The sequence below is a fragment of the Amyelois transitella genome, chromosome 17, assembly GCF_032362555.1.
Source record: "Amyelois transitella isolate CPQ chromosome 17, ilAmyTran1.1, whole genome shotgun sequence".
NCBI classification, from domain to species: domain Eukaryota; kingdom Metazoa; phylum Arthropoda; class Insecta; order Lepidoptera; family Pyralidae; genus Amyelois; species Amyelois transitella.
In genome coordinates this window covers 7,829,378-7,857,276 of record NC_083520.1, presented here as the reverse complement: position 1 = coordinate 7,857,276, position 27,899 = coordinate 7,829,378, and the positions used below count along the sequence as shown (strand labels likewise).

The following is a 27,899-nucleotide window of genomic DNA, read 5'->3' as shown; positions in this document are numbered from 1 at the left end:
ATACTTTTATGTTAATGTTTGTATCTGATTTTTGAAAAGGGTTACCGTAAAAAATAATAAAATGAATAAGTATTTAGACAAAAATAATAAATTTAGTAAGCAGAAGAACTCAGAACTTATGTATATGTATACATACAAACCGAAAAACGTAAGAATAACCTTTCAGATTCCCACAAAATGGGAGGCAACATGCCAAATGAGTGCAAAAATATTCGAATCTCTTTGTGGCATTTTTCTACGAAAACAAAAACAAAGTTGGCAGAAGTCTACCGCTCCCTAAAATGAATCGAGTCCAGCTGTTTCGAGATCTAGTAGGCACCTAGGTTCAATTCGACTGGCCATTATAAAAGATTTATATATTACGCCAACTACGAGCGTTGTTTGAAATATACGAATACGATAAGTTCTGTCAACGCGTCACGAAGGAAAAGTAGGCCGAGTAGGCGTGTAGGTATTCGAAAAATACATAGTGTGTAGGAGGCGTCACATGTGTAGGTATTGGAATGTGACACATATGCCCCGGGTGTGTGAGGGGGAGCGGGGAGAGGAGAGGCGCGTGTGTGCGGCGGGGCGGGGTCTGGGCGGCCCCACACCGAGCCACTGCCTGCCGACCGCACGCCGACCCGATATTCGGCATTCGCGCGACACCGCCGCACCGCGCGCCTGTCTCTCGTTCATTCCGTGCTCGAGAGTCACCCGCGTCAGACGTATCGTACGACGCCTGTTGTCACCCTCGGCTCGACGCGTCAGGACAAAGTATGTGCAGTGCCTAACTCACCTGTGTCTGTGCTCTTGGACGAAGAAAAAATATCTTGTGAAGTTGTGCGATAAGATTCCAGTCCGGCGGGAAGGCGATTCTTTGAGCGACGAAAGGGTTGGAGTGCGGGGTGCTCGCGGGCGGAGGGCGGCGCGAGGCCGCGCACGCGCCCGCCGCTGGCTACGGCGCGGCTCCGACACACGCGTTGACACCGGCGTGCGCGATGGACGACAAGCCCGCCGCCGTCGGCGGTGAGGAGCACTACAGCCTACGCTGGAATAATCATCAGGCTCACCTGCTGCGCTCCTTCGAAGCGCTTCTGCACGCGGAAACTCTAGTCGATGTCACACTCGTCTGTGCCGAGCGGAGAGTGCGAGCGCACAAAGTTATGCTAGGCGCCTGCAGTCCTCTGTTCCGGAAAATATTCAGCGAAAACCCGTGTAAACATCCCGTGATCGTATTGAAAGACTTTCAAGGATGGGAGGTTCAAGCTGTGGTGGACTTTATATACCGCGGAGAGGTTTCGGTGGCGCAAGAGCAGCTGAGTACAGTCCTCCGTGCAGGAGAGTCCCTGAAGGTACGGGGACTGGCCGATCAAGACCGTGAAGAAAACAATGACTCGCCTACACCTCTAGAGAATAGCCCTGACCAAACGACCCCACAAGCACCGTCTCCACCTGTAAGCCCAGCAAGTCCACAACCACGAAGGAAACAGGCTAGGCCTCGCCGCTGTTCAGGAGAATCAGATACACCCGAGAACTTGTCAATGAGGCGGTCGCCTAACGTTGGACTTAAAGCAGTGCGATTGGCGAGACCACGATCACCACAGAAGCAGGAACACGAGGATCACGAACCCGAGGCGCCACCGCCGCCGCGGATGTTTCAGCCACATCAAGACATGTTTCCACCTGTACCACCAGCTGCTGTCTCGGCTCTATCGATCACACCACCACACAGTGAGTACTCTCTAAAATGTTCATTATTTTATTTCACTACCCTCAGCTAGGATGGCAAAGATTATCGCACCGTTTCGGACTTTTTATTCATTTTATAAAAATTATTTTTGTCAAAATCTATAAATGCATGCTCATTAACACTTATTGGTGATGTGTCAGACAATTACGTGCCTTACACTTACAGGAACTTGTAAACCGAATGATGATGTCATAGGAATTATCAAAGTTCTCGATGTTATGGCAGGTAGTTTGTTGATTACAGATGACTTGGGTGAAAAAACAAAAGGTCGGTGTTATCAATGCCGTCCCGCTTGGATAGGTAATTGTTAAGTAAATAAGTAATCAATAGCAAAAACTGACCTCGTTCGCTCATTGTCAAATGCACGATAAATACGGACTTATTTTTATCATAAAGGATATACTGCCTTTTTATATTGATGTTTTTTTATCTGTATTAAAATACATACATATCTAGTGGGGAATTATACTACCCCTATAAACCAATAAAAATTATTAATCTACCCCCAAAATTAAGTAAATCCTCTAAGGTAATGAAATATGCAATGTCAATTCGATAACATGAGAGATGGCTTCATTAAAATAAAAATTGTTTTATTCTATGAGAATATAATGAATATTAAAAGCTCATCGGTAATTGCTGCTCGGTCCGCGGCAGTCATTAAAGGATCCGTTAGATTGGCATAGTTTGTCGTTATCGATACCATAAATCGCATGCATGTGATTCGATTAGCGACCGATACGGAGTGTTAACCGGAACCTTTCTCGGATAAATTAAGATCACCTATTCATACGTCGGGTGTATTATCTCTTCCATCGCGTGAAAGGTTTTAACTTAGAAGTCCATTAACATAGCATGTCGCAAATATTCGCAGTAAATTAACGTTTTAAATGGCAGCGGTGTTCCACCGTTTCATCTCGCCACTGTATCGGCTATATAAATGCGTGTCAGTGTAAATTTTACACCTCAATAATTATTGCCCAGATCTCCTTACGTGAAATGAAAGAGGAAGCCATTTCAGCCGTCATCCTGTTTTACGAGCTTCTCGACTTCTGTACGCGCATGAAGGCAATGACAGTAATTGTGATCGACTAATTTAAATAACATCATCGGCGTTTTATCGGTGATGGATCTCGAGATCAATCTTATAATTCTTTGATTCGATGAAATAACTTTTAATGATTACCCTCAAAACAAACTTATATCTTACATCCCAATATTTTATAGAATTTATTGTTCGAACGCATATTGAAGACTAGTATTACGTCCAAACAAAAGCCAATGTTTATCGAACAATACCGCCTCACGTGAACTAAATAAAACAAAATTACTTTTATCTCGGACAAACCATGCTCTCCTGACCGAAACGTGACATCGTAAGTAATCAATTTAAGAACAAAACTCGACCGCCGAGAAATTACGGTCTAATGTATTTTATACAACAGGCCTAAAGCCTCGCTCTGGAATTAGTTCAAGGAGTGGTTTTATACGTCAATTTTGTTTTATTGTTTCCTCAGTTTCGCGTATGTGCCGAGAACTTGATTGCGCCATAATAGACGTAGGTTGTAATGAAGGGTTGCACGCACTCTCCGCGCTCCACGACGTGCGTGGGGAAACTAAATGCACGAGGGGAGTTTCGGAACGTTTCCGCACTTGTCATTTCATAGCCAAAACAAATTTTAAATTGCCTTAACTTCGTTCATCCATTTTTAAATGTATTTATCAAACCGTTAGTTTTATGTCCAGTGGTAAAACAGTGTAAATATTGCAATTGGCACTAATTTTACCACCGTGGGCGATGTTTTATTATAAGTGTTCAGTTTATTGTTTCCTCCATCTCCGTGTGTGATGGTCATGATGAGAGCTTGATTATGCTTAATAGTGGAACGTAAACGTTAATGAGGGGTTGGCAGGGACTGGTGGCAATCAGAAAATGCGAAACCGCTTCCTGGTTGTGTTGTGATCACTTGCTGTCAGCTTAATTTTCTTATTTTTAAAACAGAACTTTGCTTTATTGCTTTCTTTATAATTGCTTTATATTTCATTATGATCTATATTCAATTTATGAAATGAATGTTAAGTATTCAAATTATCTTTGGAATCAATACATATTTATTGGTAAATCTTGTCACGAAGCTGACTGGCGTAGGCTCATTATTGAAAGCAACATGACTATACCTAGTCTGAAAAGAGAATACCTTTACAAATCAAGTGCACGATTAAATCTAATAACCGCCGTTCATGGCCAAATTGTTCTAGATATTGACTAAAAGTCGATCAATTAGTATTGTATAAAAATCCGGAGTACTTATTAAAATGGGCCTGTGGTAATGAAACAGAAGTAAATATCTACCGTCTATTGTAAACATCGGTATTTGAACACGCGATGGCTTACCATCAGGCACATGACCTTCATGAATATCATAAAAAGAAGAAAAAAAGAGCCGGCGACATTGACACGGAGAGCTAAAACCTGTGCGCGCACGCAAGGGTGGAGACGCTATGCATCACTTGCAACGTCTTCATACTTGATGTATTTATTTCAATATGATCCACTTATTTTTGAAATGATACCTTTTAAAACAGAAAAAATGTTGTTTCTATTTGTCTACCAAACTACACATAAAATTGCGGCACCGTTTCAAATATTTTAATGGTCGCCCTGACAAGTCATTCATTTCAAGTAAAAAATAAATAAACAGCCTGCCGCAATGAGGTCCTCGGCAGGTATTCTTATACCTGGCGCCATTGTACATTTTTTATTATACTAATTGTCATTTCTTGAACACAATCCGTATTCGATTTTTGTATGAAAGTTTGTAGTAAGTAAGTACTTCTCTGCGTACGCAAATTGCTGCCGAAATATTGTTTGCAAATACTAGGGTTTCGACAGACAGAGTGTCTGTGTAGAAGCTTTGTTTTTTTTTTATTTATGCTTAGTACATAAAGGGTTCATTTATAATTATTAATTAAAATTATAAAACTGGACTGACTGACACTTATACCACTAGACTCCTTAAAAAATTCACATATCCCAACGAAAAAGCGGGAAGGTTTGTCGATTATTTTTGTCCCAAATTACCAAATTCCATATTTACCCTACAATAACAATATTTTCTACAATAACTTTACAATTTTAAATACCTTCACACCCTTAACCAGATGTAAAAAAAATATAATAAGTTAATGAAAGTTTCTTATTTCCAAATTATGTAGATATTATTACAAAAACTTTTTTAAAAATTACATGATGTAACAATCTTACAAGATGTTAGAATATCAGTCCTGCACAAGGATGACATCTGCGTGCAACGGCGCCTGCGCATTTACATTCAATCGCCACGGGCCCGGTGACCCACTTACCTATACCTTTATTACATTTTTAAATTATTTTCTACTAAACGTTCATTGTTAAATTTGATATAAGGTTTAATTGTATTAAATTTAGCAAATGTGGACACAGCTTTATTTTTATAAATTCTAAATGTTCATCGCAAATCACTTTCGTTTTGTACTGATATTTTAACATGCTAATAATACAAGTTTAATTTATATAGATAGAAATAAGTCCCGCGGGAAACTATTCGTTGTGTCGTGGGTCCGATTAACTATTATAATAACTTAAAGAAATCAAACAAAATAAAACAAACAATAAATGAAATTGAATATAATAACGCAATAAAAATAAGTATAATACCTGAACAAAGGAAAAAAAAACATCAACCTGAAAAAATATAATAGCCCCTGAATTAAGGTAGTATCACTCTTATCTAGGATATCAGAGGTATGGTATATTCCTCATCTTTCATTTATCCATTTCGACACCGAAGAAAGAGAAGATACTAACATACATATTACCACGTCTATATCCCTTGCAAGGTAGACAGAGCCAACAGTCTTGAAAAAACCGAATGGCCATGTTCAGCTGTATGGCTTTTTAATGGCATTGAGCTTTAAATAGTAACAGATTTGCACATCGCCTAGGTACAAGATGAAACTTAAGAATCCAAAGAGAAGATATTTTACCGAAATTACTATTTGAATCACAATCATCATTAAGATGTATTTTCAAGACTTCCTCGTCGACGTGTCCTCCTCGTGTTTTTTCAAGATTGTTGGCTCTGTCTATACCGTAAGGGATACTAACGTGATTATGAACTAAATGTCTGCATAAAAAAGTAAGTTTACTTGATGTCACGCTCACAACTTTTAAGCTGGGACTTGCCACGGCATGTAACGTGTTACTTACATGCTGTGCCTAGCGAACCCACACCAAATAACAATGCAATCTGGAAATCTAAAGAGATAGTAAGTACATACTCAAAATGTTATTATCACAAATACATTATAACATTCTTCACGCTGCAAATTAATATACGGCCGTAACAAATTGTACCATTATAGGTACATCATACAAGTCGCGCCAAGTAATAGAAATAAAAAAAAGATTGAGGTGTTAGGTCTAGTCTAGACTTAATTAATTTTCAAGACTGTTGGCTCTGACTGACCCCGCAAGGGATATAGACGTGACCATATGTATGTATGTAGACTTAATTAGGTTAGATATCGAACAACAAATTTAACTGTTTAACATTTTGATACATTATGTCAGCAAGTAACAAAAAGTGATGATTTATTTTTTTCAACATACAAGTTATTCCCGCTTTAAGAGCCGCGAGAATTTGCAGAAAAGTAGTCTATATTTATTAGTATACCTCTAGGTTTGGATTAGAGATATACAAATTTAGCAGAGTAGTGGTTTAAATTTAATAACGGAGCACTCGGTTAAATAAAATATATTTTATTTTAAGTTACATATAAGATGAGAGGCAAAGACATGACATGAAAGATAAAACAAAATCTATCAAAAAAAAGGATCAATTCAAAGATGAAATTAGAATAAAAAACCTCTAAAACTCTAAGGAGGTTTGTCTCTCCAATAATATATGACCAGGAATAATTTAGTTATACGTATACAAAATATTTCATTAAGATTGGTCCAACGGTTTAGACGTGAAAGTTTTAACGAGTTAGAACGGCTTGGTTTACCTACTGAAAAAGCTGTGTTAATACATAATTTTTTTCATCTATTCCGTATACAATATACTTATCGATTTTATTTGCAAAATCTAAAATATAACTTAACAATATCTAATGTAGGACAACGTTTCAATTCCTATAACATTTAATATATTGTCTTCACACGTGGCTCGCCAGCGTGCCGTAGCGCCACAAAAACTAACCTATTAGGGCTCCGCGAACAAAGCAACAAAACCATATTTTTGATACAGACTCATCATATCACCTGTTATGGTATAAATTGTATTAATTCAATGTTTTCTGGAAAAGATAATTGAATTATAAGCTATGATTTTATAAGATTGTTATCAAACATAAGCTTTTTAAAAAATTCTATTTTTTAACCTAATTCTTAACAAACAACGGACTACCGCAAATCATTAGTGTGAATATACTAATCAATAAAATTCAGTAACTTATCCAATATGATGACAGCAGTCTATTATAAATTCATATGACTCAATGAGTCATATTATAATACATAAATCTTTTCCAATAGGTTAAATGTAGATAATTTAAACGAATTCTGCCAAACGCCGGTTTAAATATCTTATTTATGTTCGTTATAGTCGTATCAATTCACAATAAACTAAATTGTTTATTGATTCCATAATAAAATATAGCTGCTTGGACAGAAACGGTGGCAAATGTTTTCTCATGAAAACTATTTTCGTTCAACCACAAACAATCTCGTTTTATAAATGAAAGTGAAACTTTTTCATTGCAATCTATATCCGAGATATAATAATGATTTGCATTTAAAGTAACGGTGTAATCTAAATAACATATTTTTCATAATCTTCATATAATTAGGTATAGACGAATGCCAACATAAGTACCTATTTGGTTTATTCCTAATAAAAACTTTGTCTTTGTCAATAAAAAGTATAAATAGAACTCATGATTTTTTGATATTTTGATAAAAAATCAAGTGAGAAAAAATGTCTGCAACGGGCTAAAGACGAACTTAATTAACTTAATAAAAAAATAATTTCATCAAAGAATACAATTAAAAGAACCATCATTGCATAAACATAAAATAAATAATCAGTTCTTTCTTACATAAACAAAATAACCCGGAACCCTAGTAGAAAACCAACTCGCGCTTGGCCACTTTTTTACCAGCATACGCGGCAGCAACAATAAGTGATTAGACGCTAATTAACACACCGACACGCAGACATATTTATAGATAGATATACAGATGTTATGTGGTGACTCTTTAGAGCCTCGTTATGAGATGTTATTAATTAATTAATTACGATTTTTTCAATAAGGATTAAGGGTTTTATTTAAACGTAAAATTACTAATTTACTATGGTACTAATAATAGTAATTCTAATAAGTATAAACTTACATTAAATATTGCAACTGTTTTTACTATACTTACCTACGCATCTTAGCCGTTTACTACTTATAGGTTAACATGGTTAATAAGTTATGGTTCTCAAAACTCTTTTAATGCGATGACATGTTACGGAAGTATTTTTTTCGTTATTATGGAGAAATTTCAATTTAATTCATTATACTTAGTTAGGTTGTTTTCATTTGTTTGTTTTTTTTTTAATCTCGAGCTTATTAAAATTGTAAATACGAATATTTATCCTGAACATAAGGGTTACATATAAAAGTTCCTTCGTAAGTTTCAATTTCTGAAGAAGTAAGAACGTTTCTTTAAAACTCCCATAAATTCCAAACTTTCGACAACTTTGTTACTTTCGACAGTTTTATACTTATATATAATTTTTCCTAATGAATAATTTGTTTGTCACGAAAACGCTATTAGAATTGTGCACTTGTGCTTTTTAAACAAATAGAATTATTATATAGAAAGGAGTTCCAAGCAAAATAGTTCACTTAATGGAATGTTTTAAAATCTGTGCTTACTTTAAAATTAACACCATGAATTCGTTAATGGAACCTATCATCATCATCAAAAAGAGGATTTTATAACTTAATGGTCAATTACAAAATGTAAACACAACTGGCCGCAAATAAAAAAAACACTCGCGAAACAGGTATTGCCAACATAACAGCAGGATTATACTGGAACAGAGCGTCCTTAATCTGTGACACAAGAAACCTAGTGGGCGTCGTAATGATATGCAGTGCACTGTAACCATAATTTATGTGGACATTTCATAGACATTTCTATCTGTTATTTATTTAGCAGGTGACTTGTCGTGAAAGGTGAGAGCGAGTTGCGTCGTGCACGATCTGACAAACAAACACACACGCCGGCCATTATGTTCGGCACTGCGGGCATTTTACCATAAAAGCTATCTTTGAGATTATATGGGCTAAGATATTTCCTAATGGCTGCTGATCTGATAGGAATGTTTTAACCGAGAAAATTTCTTATTCATCACAAGATTTTGTAGGTTAAGTGTAAGGCAACCTTAAAACATAAAATGAAGATACTACCCACAAAATTTATCTGTTTTATCTGTGTATTATGTAGTATTTCTGTTAAAGCACGAAATTATATTTAACTTACCAAATGCATTTCACTTAGTTTTTTAAATACATATACCTATGATTTGTTGGTCACAAACTATATTGTCTTGAATAAACCGCAATAAATCATGTCAATAAAATATATAATTGTATTGCCAGCGCGCCATTGCCAAACGGACCATAAAACCTTTATTTAATTGAATACACATTATACAATTACTTGAATAAATCGATTACATATACTTCAGTGTGATCATTAAAATTGAATGTTTGTGCTACAATATACCTATCTACCGTTTTGTATAGAAATCGGAAAAAAGAAAGACATTTATTTTTTAATAATAACTAATTTCAGATATTGTAATAATAAACCATTAAGTGATTTGGAGGTAAATTGCATTATTTTAGTCCTGTTTATAAAATAATTTCCGGAAATATAACGATGACTCTTTCCCGCTCAAATTCTCATCAAAAAAGAATAAAAAAATAGACATTTTTTTACATTTTTGTTCGGGTTGCAAAACCCACTTATTTCAAATATCATTTAAAATCGCAAACGCATTTCCCTTAACTCGTACGCAATCATGTAAATTAAAATTAATTATCCAATCTGCTTATGTCTTAATCGCAAAAGATGATATCTACAAAAAGGAAACATTTAATTACAAGTAGCTTTATACCAACCTAACGGAAACAGTTGCATTTGAATTTCGAACTCGTTCAATTACATGCAATACACCAAAACAATTAGAAGCAAGAATTGTATCAGAGCACATAAAATCCATTGGTCTAATTGTGGTGGACATACTAACATTGCTTTCTCTTGAAGCACAGATAATATTTGTCATAGTTTCTATTGCTGTGAAAATGTGCGCAGAATATAGAACTTTCTGTTGTCCAGTATATCAGAAGGATAAACGTGGTTACTAAAATGTCTATTTTAATGATGTGTTTGCCATTTTCTTAGTTTAATTATGTAGAATCATAAGTAGAACCATAATAATCTCCATTTCTATGAAAAGAAACCTGTCTACTATGTGCAAATAATCAACCAGCAAATATGTGCAGTTGTCACAAAAAATAAATGCGATATGCGTTAAAATTAGTAATTTATTTCTCGAAAACGTTTTTCTCTACGAAAATTTGTAGTATCGTAAAAACTTAAATTAGTCTAGAAGTTTGTTACCAAAATTTGGACTTACGATCTAGGAAAAATTTAAAATCGATTAAAATATACTTAGATGGTTAGAAAACATAAAACAAAAATTACACAAAATCAGAGAAATAAAAAAAAAACTTATAACAGCATATGTTTAATAAAGACACCATTCATCTCAACGCAAACCAATCGTTACACAGACCTACTTCGACATCCAATTAGCTTCCCATATCAGCCATTGTGGTAACATGTGGAAATCTGGTATAAATTACGCTGAATTATTGTTCAGTCCAGGCTCCTGGAGTCAATAGAGGACATTACTCAAGCTCCTCTGACAAATACCCCCGGTTAATTGGTTGAAAAGCATGCCGCGAGCATCTTAAACGTCCCGGAGGTAAATTATGCAGTTTACGAGTGCACCAAGTTATCAATAATCGTATTGAAAGGCTAATGAAATGCTGGGGTGTGCTGCGTGTAGGGTTGAGGGCGGTATTTCGGAATCGGCGACTCGTGTAAGGAACGGTTCGTTGTCGAACGATGTCAATCATCTCGTTGGTCATCAATCGTCTTGTCATATAATCACATTTAAATTAACAGATATTTATGAATGTCAATTTTTATATACAAGGATTTTTAATGATTCCCAACGGAGGCAAGTAACAAAATTGTTACATATCAACAAACCCGTTTAAATCATAAAGCGAAAATTGAGTTAAGATCAAATGACAAAATAACATTACATTATTGTCATTTAGCAAACTCAATGACTGAATCAAGTATTACAGTAATTACGATTGATCCAACCACAAACTTTTTTTGCCATCAAGTGACTAACTGACCACGTGTTGATATACACCGATGTGTCACCACGCAAGGCTTTGTACAGGCCAATATAAAGGCTAATATACATCCCCGCGGGACGCCCGCTAAGTTACACGCTCTAACAGCCGGACACGCATACCTTTAAATAAATAGTTTTATTATTGTCTTGTTGACAATTTTAATTGACTTGCCTTTCCCGGAACGACAACCAATCTCAGCACATTACAAATCGTCCGATTTCTAGAACACACATTTAACGGCGCATATCATACATAACAGTAAGTCAGATTCCCATCACGAAAACGGAACTGGAATCACACATTAGTTTTAATTTTATACGAATTTAATAACAAGAGAGGTGCGCACAGGCCATTGTTCGCAGGCCATGAGAAACTGCTTGGTCGACTTTTTGTTGGCGGTAAAGAGGTGCCGACACTATTCTGATCGAGATTGATGCTCATACGCGATCGTATCTGCCCGCTAGGAGGGCCGCGCGCAATAATTAATATCCCATAATCCATTCAACCCTAAATGCGGCCGCCTACGATCCTTTCACTCCATCGCTTTCAACAGTAGCAATATGTCGTCGTCACACATTCGTAATTGATTCCACCCGTTAAATTCGAAATTTGAATGAGACTCCGTGAATGGATATCGAAATAAGATCACGAGTGTTGTGCGTTCGGAAACGCGGCCCGCGCTCTCACTGCGAGGCACAATGACCGGCGCATACAGCCAGATCTCTCTCTTGATAAACACAAAAAACGCCACGAAAAAACTACATGTCATGCATCTACGTGTGCTAGTCAATTTCACAGCGACCGTCATGGGAATAAAGCGACGAATGTATTTTAGAAAGCAATTAAAATCAGTGCCCACGAAAACGAACGCGACCAAAAAGCGCGACCGACACATGAAATTCGAACGCGTCGCATTGAACCAATCTCGGAGATATTTGCTCTCGACTACGTTCCATACAAATCATTTTACGAAAAACGCGGTGACAAAAACATACGGGTCACGACTATGACGAGGCATGAAGGCGAGTGCTGGTATAAATTGCTGATTATGGACATGGAAAAAAATCGAACGCGCCGGCTGATCCTCGTAACTCTTTACTAAACATCAAAAAGTCTATAAAAAGAAATTTACAGTACTATCACTGAAATTATCTTTTTTTCCAAAATGGTTTCTAACAAAATAATTAAAATATCAAAGATTTTAAAAAGTAAGTAACCACCATTACTGCTACTAAATAACCATGGTAAAATCTAAAGACCCCCCCTTGGGACAATGTTCCTGGGATACAATCCACAATGATCATGAAAATAAATCATAACCATAAAAAAAAATTCTAACACGCGCCAAGTAGGTAAACATTGCAAAACTAACCTATAAGTCACAAAAACACAAAGGATATCTGGATGATGAAAGTGAAACTTTTTACCTGTACAGTATACGACACAATTTGATTTACAGCAGCCTTATTCCAATGCCGCAAGGTCTACTGCCGACTGTACGAAAAGCCACGAAATCGAAACCAGATTATAAATCCTGCGATTATAAAGTTTCGGCGGGAAAGGGGGAAACCACAATTTTGTTGTCGGGCCTTATCTTAATGTAACCACATATTGTATGATTCCTTCTTACACGCTATTTGGTGAAGACATGACTTCCCTAACTAATTTTGAGGATTATTACTAATGTTAATGTTTTTCTGTCCTCTGTGCGGTTGAAATCCTTTGTCTCGATGAAAAAAAAAATACAGTAGTAAATTAAAATTATTCGTAATGTATCAACAACTCGCCATAAATAGTCAGATACATAAAGATATTTTACAATATCAAAACTCTTTTAGTAAGAACAGTATTTACTTACTAAAAAACAGTAGAAGTATGTAGTAAGTTGTGAAAAAGTGTACTTTATCCATTTCACTCTGCCATTTATCAAAATAAACTTTAATACTTCATTCATTAATCATTCTGAATCAATCGAACCATTTCGTCAACATATCGTAAACACAAATTTCCTCATTACGAGACCGCACAATTATCCTTCAATTAACATATCACGAATTACATACATAACAAATAATAACATTAACTTAAAGTGTACTAAGAAGCATCTGTCATATATTCCCAGTAATTCCGTTACAAATTACAGTGCGCATGAGTCAGCCACATGAGTAAGGGCCTATTATGGCGCCGTCAGAGCAAATCACTGTATAACCACACACGTAAACAACAATTTCGTATCAATCCAACCGTTTTAGGGGTCCGTGGGAGGGAGGAAATCCTTTGTAAGCTTAAAAAAAGCTACTTTTGTTAAAAATCATCGAATTTTTTACGCGATATATTATGCCTCTGAAGTGGTACATTTAGGGATTCACCGGAACTTGATAAAAAAAAATAACGCTATGAAGAGCTTTCATCATATAATCTATTGCGCCCAATTTATTTATTCTCAATAAATATTCTCATAAGTATTTTTAAAGCAAGCTCTTTTCAATTAAGAGAATGTCACTTATGAATCAATTTATATCAACCTAAAAATAAAATTGTCATTTTCTGAATGTACGGAGAAAGCAGAAAGTAACGGCGTATTTTATTATTTTTTTTTCTTCGTCCAATTTAATCGAACAATCGATTGCATACATGATAGAATGCACACGTGTTTGAGATCGGGCGTAGCAAAGTAACCACAATAGAAATTCTGTTACGAGGAAGCAATGACAAATAATATAAAAGACAAATAATATAAACATGATAAACGGCTGAAATAAGTGCTCATTTTTAATAAATTGATAGCAAATTTAAATCAAAACAATAAATAGACCACACAAATAAGTTAGTTTTATGCTATCACTAATTAAAACATCTTAAATCTTTAAAGCTGGGTGTTACATAGTAATTCTTCGCATTAACAAAATATTTTTACGATCGTTTACTAATATCATGTAGGATTTGGAAAGTTCATGCAATATTTTGCCTAATCACATGTTCTACTAATTAGTGGGTACTCGTTACAAAATAACCTACGTTAAAGTTAATGATCTTACAAGTACACATTCCAAATATAGAAATTAAAAAAAATATTCATATAACACGGCTACTTACTTTTCTATGACTTAGGTATTCCGTAACTTTTCTACTAATACGAAAAAAAATAAAAGGATCTAAAATACATAATAATATTCTATAAAGTTGTATGAATCCTGTTTAAAATTCATGTTGTCTTGCTGTGTGGCCTGGGTCACAGCACACAAATTATAAATTGCATCTTATTAGCCACAAAATCATACATACTTAATAGCTCATTATCATATTTATCTTATTACCTCACATTACGTAGATTAGCGCATTAGGCACAGAATTCACAGACAATGGACTGTTTCGTCTCCGCTCATAAGTGTGACCGCCATGTTCCCAATACATTTGGAGCCAAAACTTTGATGTTAAAGTACCATCTTCAATTGTTGCGCACACAAAATATAAAGTGTATAGAAGTGACTAATATAAGATGATTTCAAATTATAGGTAGGATATCCGTTCTTTATCAGCAACTTTTTTATTTATATAACATTGTTTTTACCTTTTTAATATTTTTTCTATAAACTCCTGCAAATTCAAGTTCTGTCTCATCTTATCGTACCAAATTGCACCCTCGGCCACTATGTTTCGGGGGCGTCCGTTGTCTCTCTTCTGTCTTTCTGTAATATCACTACTTTGTACCACAAAGAACATTTGCGAAACAATAGAAAGTGCCTTCACACGGATCACGAGGAAAGTTAACGAAAATACATTTCAATAGCTAAAAGCCAAATTGGGCTCGAGCTTACGAAATTAACGCCTTTCATATTCATACCCGTAATTCATTTGTATGGATTCTCCCAGAATTCAAAACCGGAGCGTGTGTGATCCGCCTAATGTGTTCTTATTATTAAACCAATCGGAAACGGTAACTGTGCAATTATCTTTTTATTCACTCATGTATGTTGTGGTATGCGAAAAATTATACCTGAGAAAAATCTCATGGCAATCCTTTTTAGTGTAAATAAAATGTAATTCAAATTCTATTCAGAGTCGTAGAAAAAAGAGCTAAGCACATTCATATTATTGGCAATAGACCAACACAATTAAGTAGCGATATATTGTCAGTAAGTTGTTGTAAGTTCGCATTACTATTGATTTTTTTATTAGGATAACTGATATAATAACTTATGAACATCAAAGCCACATTAAACTCGTGTACCAGCTATTAACTCGTACACTAGCGTGTATCATATTATATTTACAATACGGCGTTAAGCTCATCTACAGTCTTAACGTAAATCTGAAAATACAGAAAACAATTAAAGCACACTACTCACTGTTCTCGGTAGAATATTTAATCTCTATTTTAATTCAAGGTTTACAACTCTTATAAATATTAAACCGTCATGAGCTCTGTGCCACTACACCCCATAATATTTATGTAATGAGGACTTATATTCGACACGCGATCGGAAAGACAATGCAAGGATAGTCACTGCCCATCGTAATCGCGACCTAGACTTCTTTCTTTAATTGTTCCCCACATCATCGCCGTGTATTTCACAGAAACAATAGATCAACCCAGTTGCGGAATTCTCGATAGTTATGGCGTCCCGAGATATTATTGCTTTCGTATCCTTGGCGTGAGCCGTTATCATGTGATCTATTGTACGTACAGTCGACATCGGTCTTAGATTAAAGCGATAATTAATGCTGATTCCATACGACCTAGATTCGGGTCCGCTCGATAAAGTTAATTTACAGTTATAGTTGTAAATCTCGTTGCAAAATAAACGGCTAGCACGCCGGGCCTGACCATAGACAACACGCGGCGCCTCCCACACGGCGCGACGCACTCCGTGTGTGCCGGCTCCAGCGGCGGCCGGAGCATGAATGGGCCCCCTTCCTGAAAGTAAACACGTGATCCTTTTACCCTCTACAACCCTACCGCATCGCGAGACACCCCTTCTATATCAACGTACGCACGTCGCGCCGCAGTTTTTCCTCAACCGGGTTATACACGCATGTGTGACGAAAGAGACACACGGTAGAGAGAGAAGCATCCACAACTTTTGTCTGAATGAACGGGGTGAACTTTGACAAGTTGTGTACACATGCCCGCGAAAGGGTTGAGCCGAGTTGCAAACTAAGTTTACGCTTTCGATTTCGACGCGTGGTGCATATGGGGCGGCTATCGATCGTAAACTTGGTCCGATTAGTTTCGTGTAACAATTTCGTTCAAACGATGGTTACAAGTTGCAATAGCCGAGCAACAGCTAACGATATCTTTGATGTGTCTTTGTTTTTTACAATGTTGATAAGGTAAAAAGGCGTATCAGACACCAGACTGATTTCTAAATACACGTCCCAGGGTAAGGCACTATTGGTGGCGCGTTGCGAAAAACTCTAAGTGAAAATTTGTCAAACTTGCGACAAATCGCGGAAAAAACTTCGGAACTAATCAAATACGAGAGAATTGCTTGTCTAGTTAGCTCGGGTGTGTTTCGTAAATCATTGTCTATGGTCGAGTAGCTCTCTGAAGGGGTCGGCAGCGAATTAGAAAGCGTCCACCGTCGGTACACAACTAATCGACCGCAAGGTTTACGCTATTCTGCTAGAAATTGTGACGTAATAAAACCTATTGGAGGCAAACGCGATGGAAAATTATTATCATTATTGTGGCCATAAAAAGTCACATGAAACTTATTAGTTGCTCCGTTGTGACCACCTCCGGAGTTTCAATAGAAAAATGGACGCATTTTTTTTCTGGTTTAATAAAAAAACGGTATCAAAGTGCATTTTTGACATGAAAGTGTCAGATATATAAGCACCAAGTGAAATTGCACCGTACCTACACAAGACACTGAAAAACGTTTTAGTCTTTAGTCATTCTGAATTGGGAATCAAAAATCTTAGCTAATAAATATTGTTTTATCTAATGAGAGCTCCGGGATGCTAATTTAGCAGTTGCTAAAGAGTCAAGGGTATTTATTAGATTGTAAAAATAAGCTTTTCTATTTTAGTGAAATAAAAAAAATTGTCTCACTGAAATACTCGAGCGTGTCACACATTCATAGTATTTATACGTATACCTACGCGGTATATCTTACAATACCTATGTATATATCTACAGAACATAATCTAACTGAGTTGCTATTTATAGAACCGACAAAATAGTGCGACCAGTTATTGCGCAAACATACTAGAAGTGGCGGGCTAGACTCGTACTTCTAATTAAGGTTTCCGTTCATACAACTTTACATTCGATCGCTCCGCCCCCAAAAACTGGTCCAATGTTCACGCGAAACAGGATACAACAGCTTATAATATGTCAATTATTATAGATATTTAAAAATATACACCAACCTGACACTATCTCTCAATTCTATCCTTATATAATATAAGCCGGGTATCTATGCCGAGTGGTTCCCGGCAATGCCACCACTCCATCTCTTTCCCATGGATGTCGTAAAAGGCGACTAAGGGATAGGCTTACAAACTTGGAATTCTTTTTTAGGCGATGGGCTAGCAACCTGTCACTATTTCAATCTCAATTCTATCATTAAGCAAAATAGCTGAACGTGACCTATCAGTCTTTTCAAGACTGTTGGCTCTGTCTACCCCACAAGGGATATAGACGTGACCATATGTAATGTATGTATGTATGTATAATATAAGCCGCCCAGATAAATGTGGTCTTTCAGTGTTTTTGTCACTGTTGGGTTTGTCTAACCCTAAGTATTAAGACGTTATAATGTTTTTCTAAACAAACTAATATAATCCCTGTTTGCGTGTGTTACCACAGACTATATAGATTTCCAATTATTAGACAAGTTCCACCAAGTCTCAATAAAAGTCAAATTCTATTGAACGGAACGGGACGAAACCAAACGAAACCAATTTACATACATACATATAATCACGTCTGTATTTATCAAGGGGTAGACAGAACCAACTTTAATGGAATAATTGCCCGAATCAAACCTTGTTTTAATTTTGTTGCAATATTAGGTGAAATAAATATGGATTCCCATGACAGCGAAAGCCCAGGCAACGGCCAGTATTCAATAAATGTTAGTATCCAAGTACTTGCACTTTCTAAAGTAGCGGAAGGACGCGCGAACGAATTATATGGACCACTTTTACTAGCACATTAATTAGATGTGTGGTTCAATTTATTTGTTTACTGCGTACCGATAAATTTATACGCCAATATGAGAAAAGCTTTATAAGTACGGACTAACAACATGCATTTTCATGTGTGTAATCGAATAGGCCGCATTTAAAATTAGAACGACACCAATTTTTTCCCATCGATATCGTAACACGCGACTAAGGGAATTAAACTTGCCTTAATTGTTATCGCACACACATATCACGTGATGTGTGTGTGATAAATCAGAAAACATTTGCGTTTATTATTTGCACACATACATGCATATAATCACGTCTATATCCCTAACGGGGTTGACAAAACCAGCCTTCTTAAAAAAAAATGAAAAGCCACGTTCAGTTATGGCTTAATAATCGAATTTAGATTCATACAGTAACAGATTGCTATCGCCTACATGAAGAATCCCAAGTTTATTAACCTTTTCCTTTACTACATCTATATAGATACAAAAGATATAGAGTGGTCATATAATAAAGTGCCGGGAACCACACGGCATTTTCAATTTCCATTATAAATTTATAATATTCTAGTTAGATAGATTATGGATAAATCTATATCCGGACATAAGATAGGAGGTTGTACTCGTAATAAAACAAGAAACGAGTATCGATTTGTCGCATTTGGTTCAACGGACCGCTCTCTTCTTTAGACTGTAAGGCACATCTTATTGTATGCACAGATCTAGACTGGTGCTTATAAATAGTAACTAAGTGTTATTGGACATTATACTGCCATTCAGTAAACTATTTTGATCGGCGAAGGTAATCAATTTGACACTTGATCTTTTATACGTATTTAAAGCTGTATTTGTACTTAATTGTATGAACTTATTTTTCGTTTATTTTGGTTTCCGCTGAAGACAGAATGAGATGAACTTACATTGAAAGAAATTGGCAAAAGCTTTTAACCCATCATAACATAAGTCATCCTTGCTTTTGTCTTTAAATCTTCCCCAACGCCAACTTCTAGACATAACTTTATTCTATTCCGCCGCAAATCACATACCTTTGAGCCAGCAACTTGTTACTCTTTACTATAATACTTACATATATACATATGTATAAATTATAAAGACCTAAACTAATTAAGGCGATACATCATAGATTTTGGGTCATTTTCACTTGGTTTTTTCTCATAAAATATAACTTGCATCGTTTCAATATTTTAGGATATGAAAGTAAATATATTCAATTATATTTGTGGAAGATGAAAACACGATTGGAACAAAAATCCTCGATCAAAAAAATTCAGGAACACAAGTCTAGATTTCGATTATTTATCTCAAACTATAAGGATTTAAAATTTGAATTTTGTACCAAATTGAAGATCATTAAAAAATAATAACTTCTGGAAGATGAAATTTCGATTGGATGTTTTGTTTAGACGTCATTAAACTAAATAGATGAAAACAGGAATTAAAATTGTTGCGACAATAGTACTGGACAGTAGAGTGTTGACACTTTATCTCTGTCTCATTCCTACACGACCGGGTGGGATAAAGCGCTGTCCTTTGTAAGCGTGCCTTCACTCCGCGGATCACATTCTCGGACGCAGGACCTGTGCCAGTCGCTCCGAGCGTCGTTGAAAAATATTCTGCGAAGTATTTAATTTCCCACATTCATTTTGTTTGAATTTATTTCTGTACATAATTGTCAGCTCAGCTGGCCAATTCTGCTATTTGTTAACCGAAACAGTTCGGATGCGTTTCAGCTTGGTTACAGTTGCGTTTATATTGTCAAACGGTATTCCAGTAACTTTACGTTGATAGCTGAAACGCAAATGAAACGGAAGCGGTTGGTTATTTGCTGCCGATGCAAAACCGTAACTTTTGACAATTCAACCAATGCAGAAGCGTTGCGTTTCGGCCGGACCAACTGTCAAAAACTTATCAGAATACGAGATAATAGCCGAACGGCAAACGGAAGGTTACGTGTCCTTTAGCAGAATACGACAACCAAACCGTATCGGCTGCGTAACCAATGCGTTACGGCTTCGTTTTGACAAATTGTTAGTAGAATACCAAAAGTTGTAATCAATGCGTTTCAGATCCGTTTCGGATTAAAATAAAATAGCAGAATTGACATGCTGGTTAATGAATTGTGTCGTTGATCTCTGAATCTTACGCGTCGCTTTTCCGTCGGCCGGGGTGATATTACGTAGGTATTTAGGATCGTGGATTTTGATACTTTTTTTTTGGTACTTTCTGAAATATATTATAGATAGTTTAGGTTAGTTTTTAATACAGTTTATTTGTTTCGTTTAGTGTAAATAGGTGTATAATTTTACGTCATGTTAGCATGTTAAAAAAAAACTTGGAAGAGCTTCCCATATGGGACAATTTAGATGGTGGGTACTAATTACACTTACTAATAGATAGACATATAGATGCCTACTGAGATTTTCTCCGCAAATACTGAAGGTGAAAAATATTTCATTTGATACCGGCTTGTGGCGGGCCGGCAGTAGGTAGATAGATAGATAAAACAACAACAAACAACAGCTCCGCCGCCGTCGGTTATACTGTCACTAGTTGTTGCCCTGGTCTTTGCCTACGGAAACAGTACTTTTTACTGGATGATTGTTCTGTCTTTTTCTATAGGTACTTACTCCTAGGTAACTGTATTATTCAGGGTACCTCCTCAGCTGCAAGACGTCGCAGGGTTTACTTTTCTTCGCTTTCTTCATTTGGCACGATCACAATCATTATACAATTATTTGATTGTTATTAATTTTTAGGAAAAATAAATTGTCTCCGATATCGTCGTTGACAATGTCCGAACAGACAAGTGCGGATGGTGTGGAGTCGACAGTTGATATTATGGACTACGATAGTCATGGCATTATTCCGACGCCGACATCAACGACAACCCAAGATAGAAAACCATATATAGAAAACCATAGGTTCCGTAGCCATTTGGCTACGGAACCCTAAAAATATATGATATACATTACTATGTAAATTACCTTTGATTGAACGAAATCGAATAAGTAATTACGAGTAGTTTTTTTAAAACCATTACAAACTTAGTCATTTTATACAAAATTTTTGCATACATCCGCAACTATATCATTGCTTATAATGTAATTTAATATATGTATGTTTTTTTGTAAAATTATTTTATTGTATCAAAAACAATAAAATATTCTGATGCGGACTCCATTGCATTCGCAAACTTTATTCTGGTTACGTGAGGTCACGCGCCAGCGGCTACGGTGCGGCGGCGATCTAGCGGGGTGAGCTGGTCGGGGGTGAGCCCCGCGCGGGGTGAGCCTCTCGCCCGCATCGAGGTACATGTCATCTGAATGTAGCGCCTTAAACAAATTTTAAATAGATTTCGTTTCTTAGCTCGTATTTTGAACGACATTCTGGACAAGGAATTAAACTTTTAAATCCATCCATACCTATTTATAAGATAACGGATACGACCGATATCATTGCACATGATACTACTGACGCCATCTAGCGGCGAGTAGTTAAACTAATAGCAAACATTTAAAAATTCTGTATTTCTGTGCTGTTTTTACTTAAAATGTAAAATGTATGGCTTTTTTAAATACCAAATTAATTCTATAGGAGGGGTGGTAGGCAGAGACTACATGTTTCTACTTTCCCTACATAAATATTTTGCTTCATGCACACTCTCTTCATACAATCTCGGCGATTTAGGGTACTTTTGGCAGTGATTAATAAAACCTCGTTTCTTCCACAGTGTTCGGACTAGATTCTCCTCTGGGCCTGTTTCCCCCGGGAATGGAGCACAAGATGTACCCGCTGATGGACGTTGAACACCGAGGACCACCGATAGACGCACAACTCTTCAACAATGTCAAAAAGAAATGTAAGTAATTTGTATACTTACCCTAGATATATGTACAACAACGAAAAAATGTCGTATCCGGAACATCTAATTAATTACCTGACTAAAAAAGAAGGAAGAAGTATTTAGCTAATTCAAAGAAACAAATTCACACAGTTTCTGTGTCGCCAATCGAGCGATAAAAACAACATGCGTACGAGTAGGTGTTGGTTTGTATTTCCATAATATATGTATTTATTTTAACAGATTAGTCAATAAAAGACAAGCTTTAGCTTTACATACAGCCGGCTGCGTAACTATAATATTCTATTATTTATTGTCTCGCTCGGATTAAAACTACAACCACGAAATGTCCCGCTTGATAAATGTCTCCGAATAAATATTTCCGAGCGACCGTATGTAAAACAGCTCCAAGAATACTCAAGGCGAAATGATTTACCAAACACATAATATATTAGAAACAATGAAGTATAAGAGTATTACGCAACAATGGATAGTCGCAATAATAGTGCACAAACTGCATCTGCAGCCCATCACACATCTCACCGCCTATCGCAATCGCGCTCGCAAAATGTTAAACGCCCATTGTTTTCGAGCAATGTTTATTAAGACGATCTGATAGCATATCTCATAGGGGAACAGACGGCGAGTCTAACGTATGCTTTGAATGCGCTCCGAGCGACGATTGTCGCGCGTGTCGCCGACACACAATAGTCGCGTCGCCGATCGATTAGCGACTCGGCCGCATGCCGTATATGCTCATAAAATGCTAACGAGCTACAAATGGAAAACATCCTTTTAATTTCGCCGGTACAGCTCGCGTTCGCGTGATCCCCGACGACTATTAAAAGAAAAACTAATTTCCATAATGAAATATCATTCCGCCGGTAATCCGAAACATTCTCCGAATTATCTGATCGGAATCGAGTTAACGTGCTCCGTCGAAATTATAAAACTATAAAGCTACATGGGGCGACATCGCGCATATGCACCTCCGCGTTTCTTTTGTCAAACTCGCCGTAATAGTCGCGTGCTCGCATTGAATTAATGACAAATCGCCGCCAACAGCACGACGCCACCCGCTCATTTCGGTTCCGAAGTTATACCTGCGACTTCGCCGAAGCATGCTTATTAGATAGCGGTGCACTCGCGCAATGCCGCCGCGAGCCGGCACACGGCACATGTCGTGCCCGCGCTCTGCTCTTCGCTGCCGCTCGTAAATCACACGATTATGCATTGTTCATAATGCAATTAGCTTCCAAACTAAATTCTGTCAGGGCCCGAAACTTTCTTGCGTGCTAAAAGTTATATTTTTGCTCCACAGGGCGACCAAAAGGACAACACAGTGCTCCGCGAGGCGGCCCTCCTCGCTCCTGGACCAACGCTGAACTGACCGAGGCTCTGCAACACGTATGGAACAAAAAAATGACCACCAGCCAAGCGTCTAGAATCTTCGGCATACCGTACAACTCTCTGCTTATGTACGTGCGCGGAAAATACGGAAAGAGCCTAAAACTGGAACAGTTAAGAAAAGACTGCATCGGAGGACCTCTGGACGTCCTGAACTTGAACTCCGGGAACAACAACAACAACCACCCGCCGAGCAAGCACCAGCACGACAAGGACGACCATCAGAACCCAAGCCAAAGACCGGCCAGCTCCGAGCCGGACATCGCCTCGAACCCCATGTTCAACCCGTTCCAGCAAGGCTTTTACCCAGAATTCCCGCCAGGTTTCCCGATGCCGCTCAATATGCTTCATCTTCTGCCTCCGAGCGATAAAGCCAGGGAACTCTATCAGTCTATACCGATGGCTCTGGACTCGCTGTCAGGCGTGACAAAAGAAGAGGATAGTAAGAGCGATAGGTCAAAGGAGAACTCCGCCGACGAGGAGGGCGAGACGTACCGCGCGGTGCACGCTCCGCACCAGCCCGACTCACGCACGCTCCTCCACCACAACGGGCAGGACTAAGCTCTCTTCCGCATTTTAGTTTAACGTTTATTTCTTTGTTCTTTTAACTGTTAGAAAAGGATGTTTGACGCATTCCCAAAAACTCTCGATGCGATGAAATGAAAGTGTAATGATCAGTAATTGTTAAAACTGCAATTTGATTCGTGTATTGCCAAATAATACTTTCTATATTGAAACACCTCTGATTTCCTTATTAAATCTTTGAACTGCTGCTCTCTGTTTTTCGCTATATCTCGTTCGATAAAACTTCTATATGACTGAGCCTTGTAGCCCTGCAGTCTTAAAGTATACGTAACAACCAATGTGCAGTAGTCGGTCGCAGTAGTTGCTAATTATGATCTCTTTTAAATATACTATAGAAATTTCAGTTGTTTTCTATGTGTTCCCCAAAAACTGCAACATTTAAAGAACATATTTGTCGAACGCATTCGTAGCTCATCCGAGCGACGTCCACATTAAAATTAGTTAAATTTATATTTAAAAATGTGTTAATATTGTAAATGTATATTAAATCTGGTGATAGGCGATAATTTATTCAGAGGGAGTGCAATAAGTATGAAAGGTGTTGTGATTGTTATCGTTAAGAATTTCCGAATACTTTTTTATTGTTAACATTCCCGCTTATACATTCCATTAATTAGTATGTACATCTAATCAATGTACTTATTCAATTTTTTTCTAATCTTAACATTTTAATTCACGAATACGTCCCTTGTTCTACGTTAAATAAATCCATGTAGATACATAATGTGTTAAATGTGCGATCACACTTCTGCATTTCACCAAAGTTTGTAAAATATTTCGTAATGATAGTTATAATCAATGATAAACATTTGAAATGTAAATAGTTAATTATAAATTGATTGGAAGAATAAATTTTGAATTAACCATTTATTATGGGGACATTACGTGTCTAAAATGATAAATAAGTAGTGTATTTGTAATTGTTGTAGTTTTTAGTGAAGTGAATACGGTGAACTGTTAGGGACGCAGACAAACACAGAAGGTCCGCGCCGCACTAGTCAACCAAACATACACACACACACACAGGAACCCTGAAGTATCCACCAGCCGCAACCCCATATTACTTTCAAGTAACTAAATTATCACTTTCAAAACGTTCCTTTGAATTGATATGAATTTCGATCGCGGTTTGTCCTGAATTGTAAATCAACAACTATTATTCAATTTTTGTTTGTTCAATTGTGATTTACCATCTCAATTTACGAATAAATTAAATAAATTGAAAATATGCGAAACATTATTAAAAAAAAATGAATCTAAAACAAAACGCAATTAAATATTTACTGCGTGTAAAACATGGACAACACACACTACGTACAGTTGGCGGCTTAGAAATGTGACTGGCTTCAGATTTATATGTTGCCCACTGTAATGTAGATCATTTCTACCACATATCTTTATTTCAACATCGACAGTGCGCGTCAGGTTAGACAAATAAAGTATTTGCACTCAATGTTCAAATAAAAAGGAGCTTTCAAGATTTTAGTGAATAATGAAAGTTAGAATAAAGGGTTAAATCCTACTGGCTTTAGATAATTGTATACAATGATTTCATATTGAATTAGTGATAACATGTGACTAGAGCCGTGATTTACTTATTGTATATACGATTTAGTTGTACGTTACTGATTTTTAACTATGTTGAACGTGATGTTTCCTTTATAACGATGCTATGAACATTTCCAAATGACTAACAGTATTTATTTTGTTAATTTTTACTCTAAGCACCTCTCATTTTCGCCGCGAGGCACCTCAAGTATTCTGATTCGGCGTACATTAACTGCAAACTCTTAACAGACAAGACTGAACACTATTTACGATTCTATTTTATATAATTATTGTACATTACACATTATCACAGATCCGTTTGAAGAAAGCCACTTTAGGGCACCTAGCGTCACGTCATATAACAATATTATCATTACAGGGATTTTATATATTAAACGAATTACATCGTGTTATGGAATATGTAATTATAGTTTAACAGATTATTATTGCTTTTTTCTCTTAATTTTGCACAATTATCACACAATTTGCGGAGTTAACTTTTTTAACTTTTGTTTTTCTTCCACAAATAAAGTAAACACTGCATGAAAGAAAATAAAAAAAGAAAACAAGTTGAGAAAAGTTAACTTTAGCTAAACTTCAGAGCACGGTCTTGTTTCGATTATTTATTTGATATTGTATAGTAAAATTAGGTCATGAATGGTAACCAATGTCTGTAAAAATATTAATGTGCCAAAAATATGTCTTCAACAGTACTGCATTAGACACTTCGGCAATCTGTTTTTTTTTCATTATGGGATTAGGTAGTTGTCTTCCGTCTCGCCTGAACGTAAGTGGCGATAAAGACGAAGATTTAATATGCCTATATATGCCAAGAATAAAATTTTTGTAAAAATATAAATTCTGCTTCGAATCTGTATGTCTAGTTGTATCACCTTAACATTATAACTCTGGCTTATTTTTGTGTTATAACTGACAGTTGTGTCCAGCGTTTACCCACAGAGACAAGGCCACCGCGCCACGGAGCGCGTTCCCTGTTCTGAGGATTTACCTATACGTACAAATTAAGCAGTATTAGAGTGATTTTGTTAAAGTTTTAATTGAAAAGTTTTTTAATTAAGTTTGTTATTTGTTAATAGAATTGATGAAATGATTATTGAATAAGTTTCTGTTTCTGATCGCGATTATGTCATTTTAGCCTTCCATTACCGTGAGTAGCACTGCTTTATTATTTCAATGTTTTTGCAACATTTGCCTTCTCCAAAATGCAGTTTTGAAAACTGTCCGAGGAAACAAAATCGAATTTTTGGCAATGTTTTTTTAAGTTCATATATATTGAAAATTATGTCATCGGTACCCAAATAGAAGCATGTAAAGAATAGATTACATTTAAGACATTGTGTACGTAATTTTAAGTTAAACATGTGATTGTATTAGTTTAGTAGATTCAAATATTAAGTTCCTCGATTTTTGTTACGAGTATTTATGAAATCATCATAATTACAATTATTGCAATTGCAATGTTTTAACTTTTAGATAATTGTTCTTTCACAATAAAAAATATATTTAATTATAAGTTGTCTAATTTAATTTGTTGTATTTTGCTTAATATAATGACAAATTAAATGATATCGTTACATTAGGGTGTAAAAAAGATTATCTATTTGATCTTAAATAATACGAAAAAAATATTTATGTTCTAGTAACATTCTATCGTGTAATTGAAATTGAAAGATGAAGCGATGTAGTAAAATTCGTTTACGGTCACCGACGTAAAGTGTAAAAATAAAAATATTAAATACCAATGCGAAGTTTTATTTCCAAATGAATCCAGGAAAAATATACCCTTAAATAAATCGTCATAGAGCGAATACTTACCTACTAACGAAAAGTCAATCAAACAGCAATTCTTTATATTTGTAACTTCGTGTTCCTAAATATTTATTTATTTGCATAATACAGTGCAATGCAGAATCCAAAACATTCACGATTATGCCGCATGCGTACTGGCATTTTACGTTTTAGAGCACTATACATACTTACTTCACTACAAAGTATACGCGAGTATTGCGTACTGATCTTTTATATAGACTGCAAGAACTTTATAAAAAATAGTTATTTCCAA

General features: G+C 36.3%; 1 protein-coding gene across 1 annotated transcript; it reads left to right on the top strand.

Moving 5' to 3' along the window:
- Positions 1 to 858: 858 nt before the first annotated feature.
- Positions 859 to 24,244, top strand: LOC106134282 (protein jim lovell). Its single transcript, XM_013334284.2, has 3 exons — positions 859 to 1,713; positions 22,166 to 22,294; positions 23,598 to 24,244. The coding sequence occupies exons 1-3, from the start codon at positions 981 to 983 to the stop codon at positions 24,242 to 24,244; spliced, it is 1,509 nt and encodes a 502-aa protein (XP_013189738.2). The 5' UTR covers positions 859 to 980.
- The last annotated feature ends 3,655 nt before the right edge of the window (positions 24,245 to 27,899 follow it).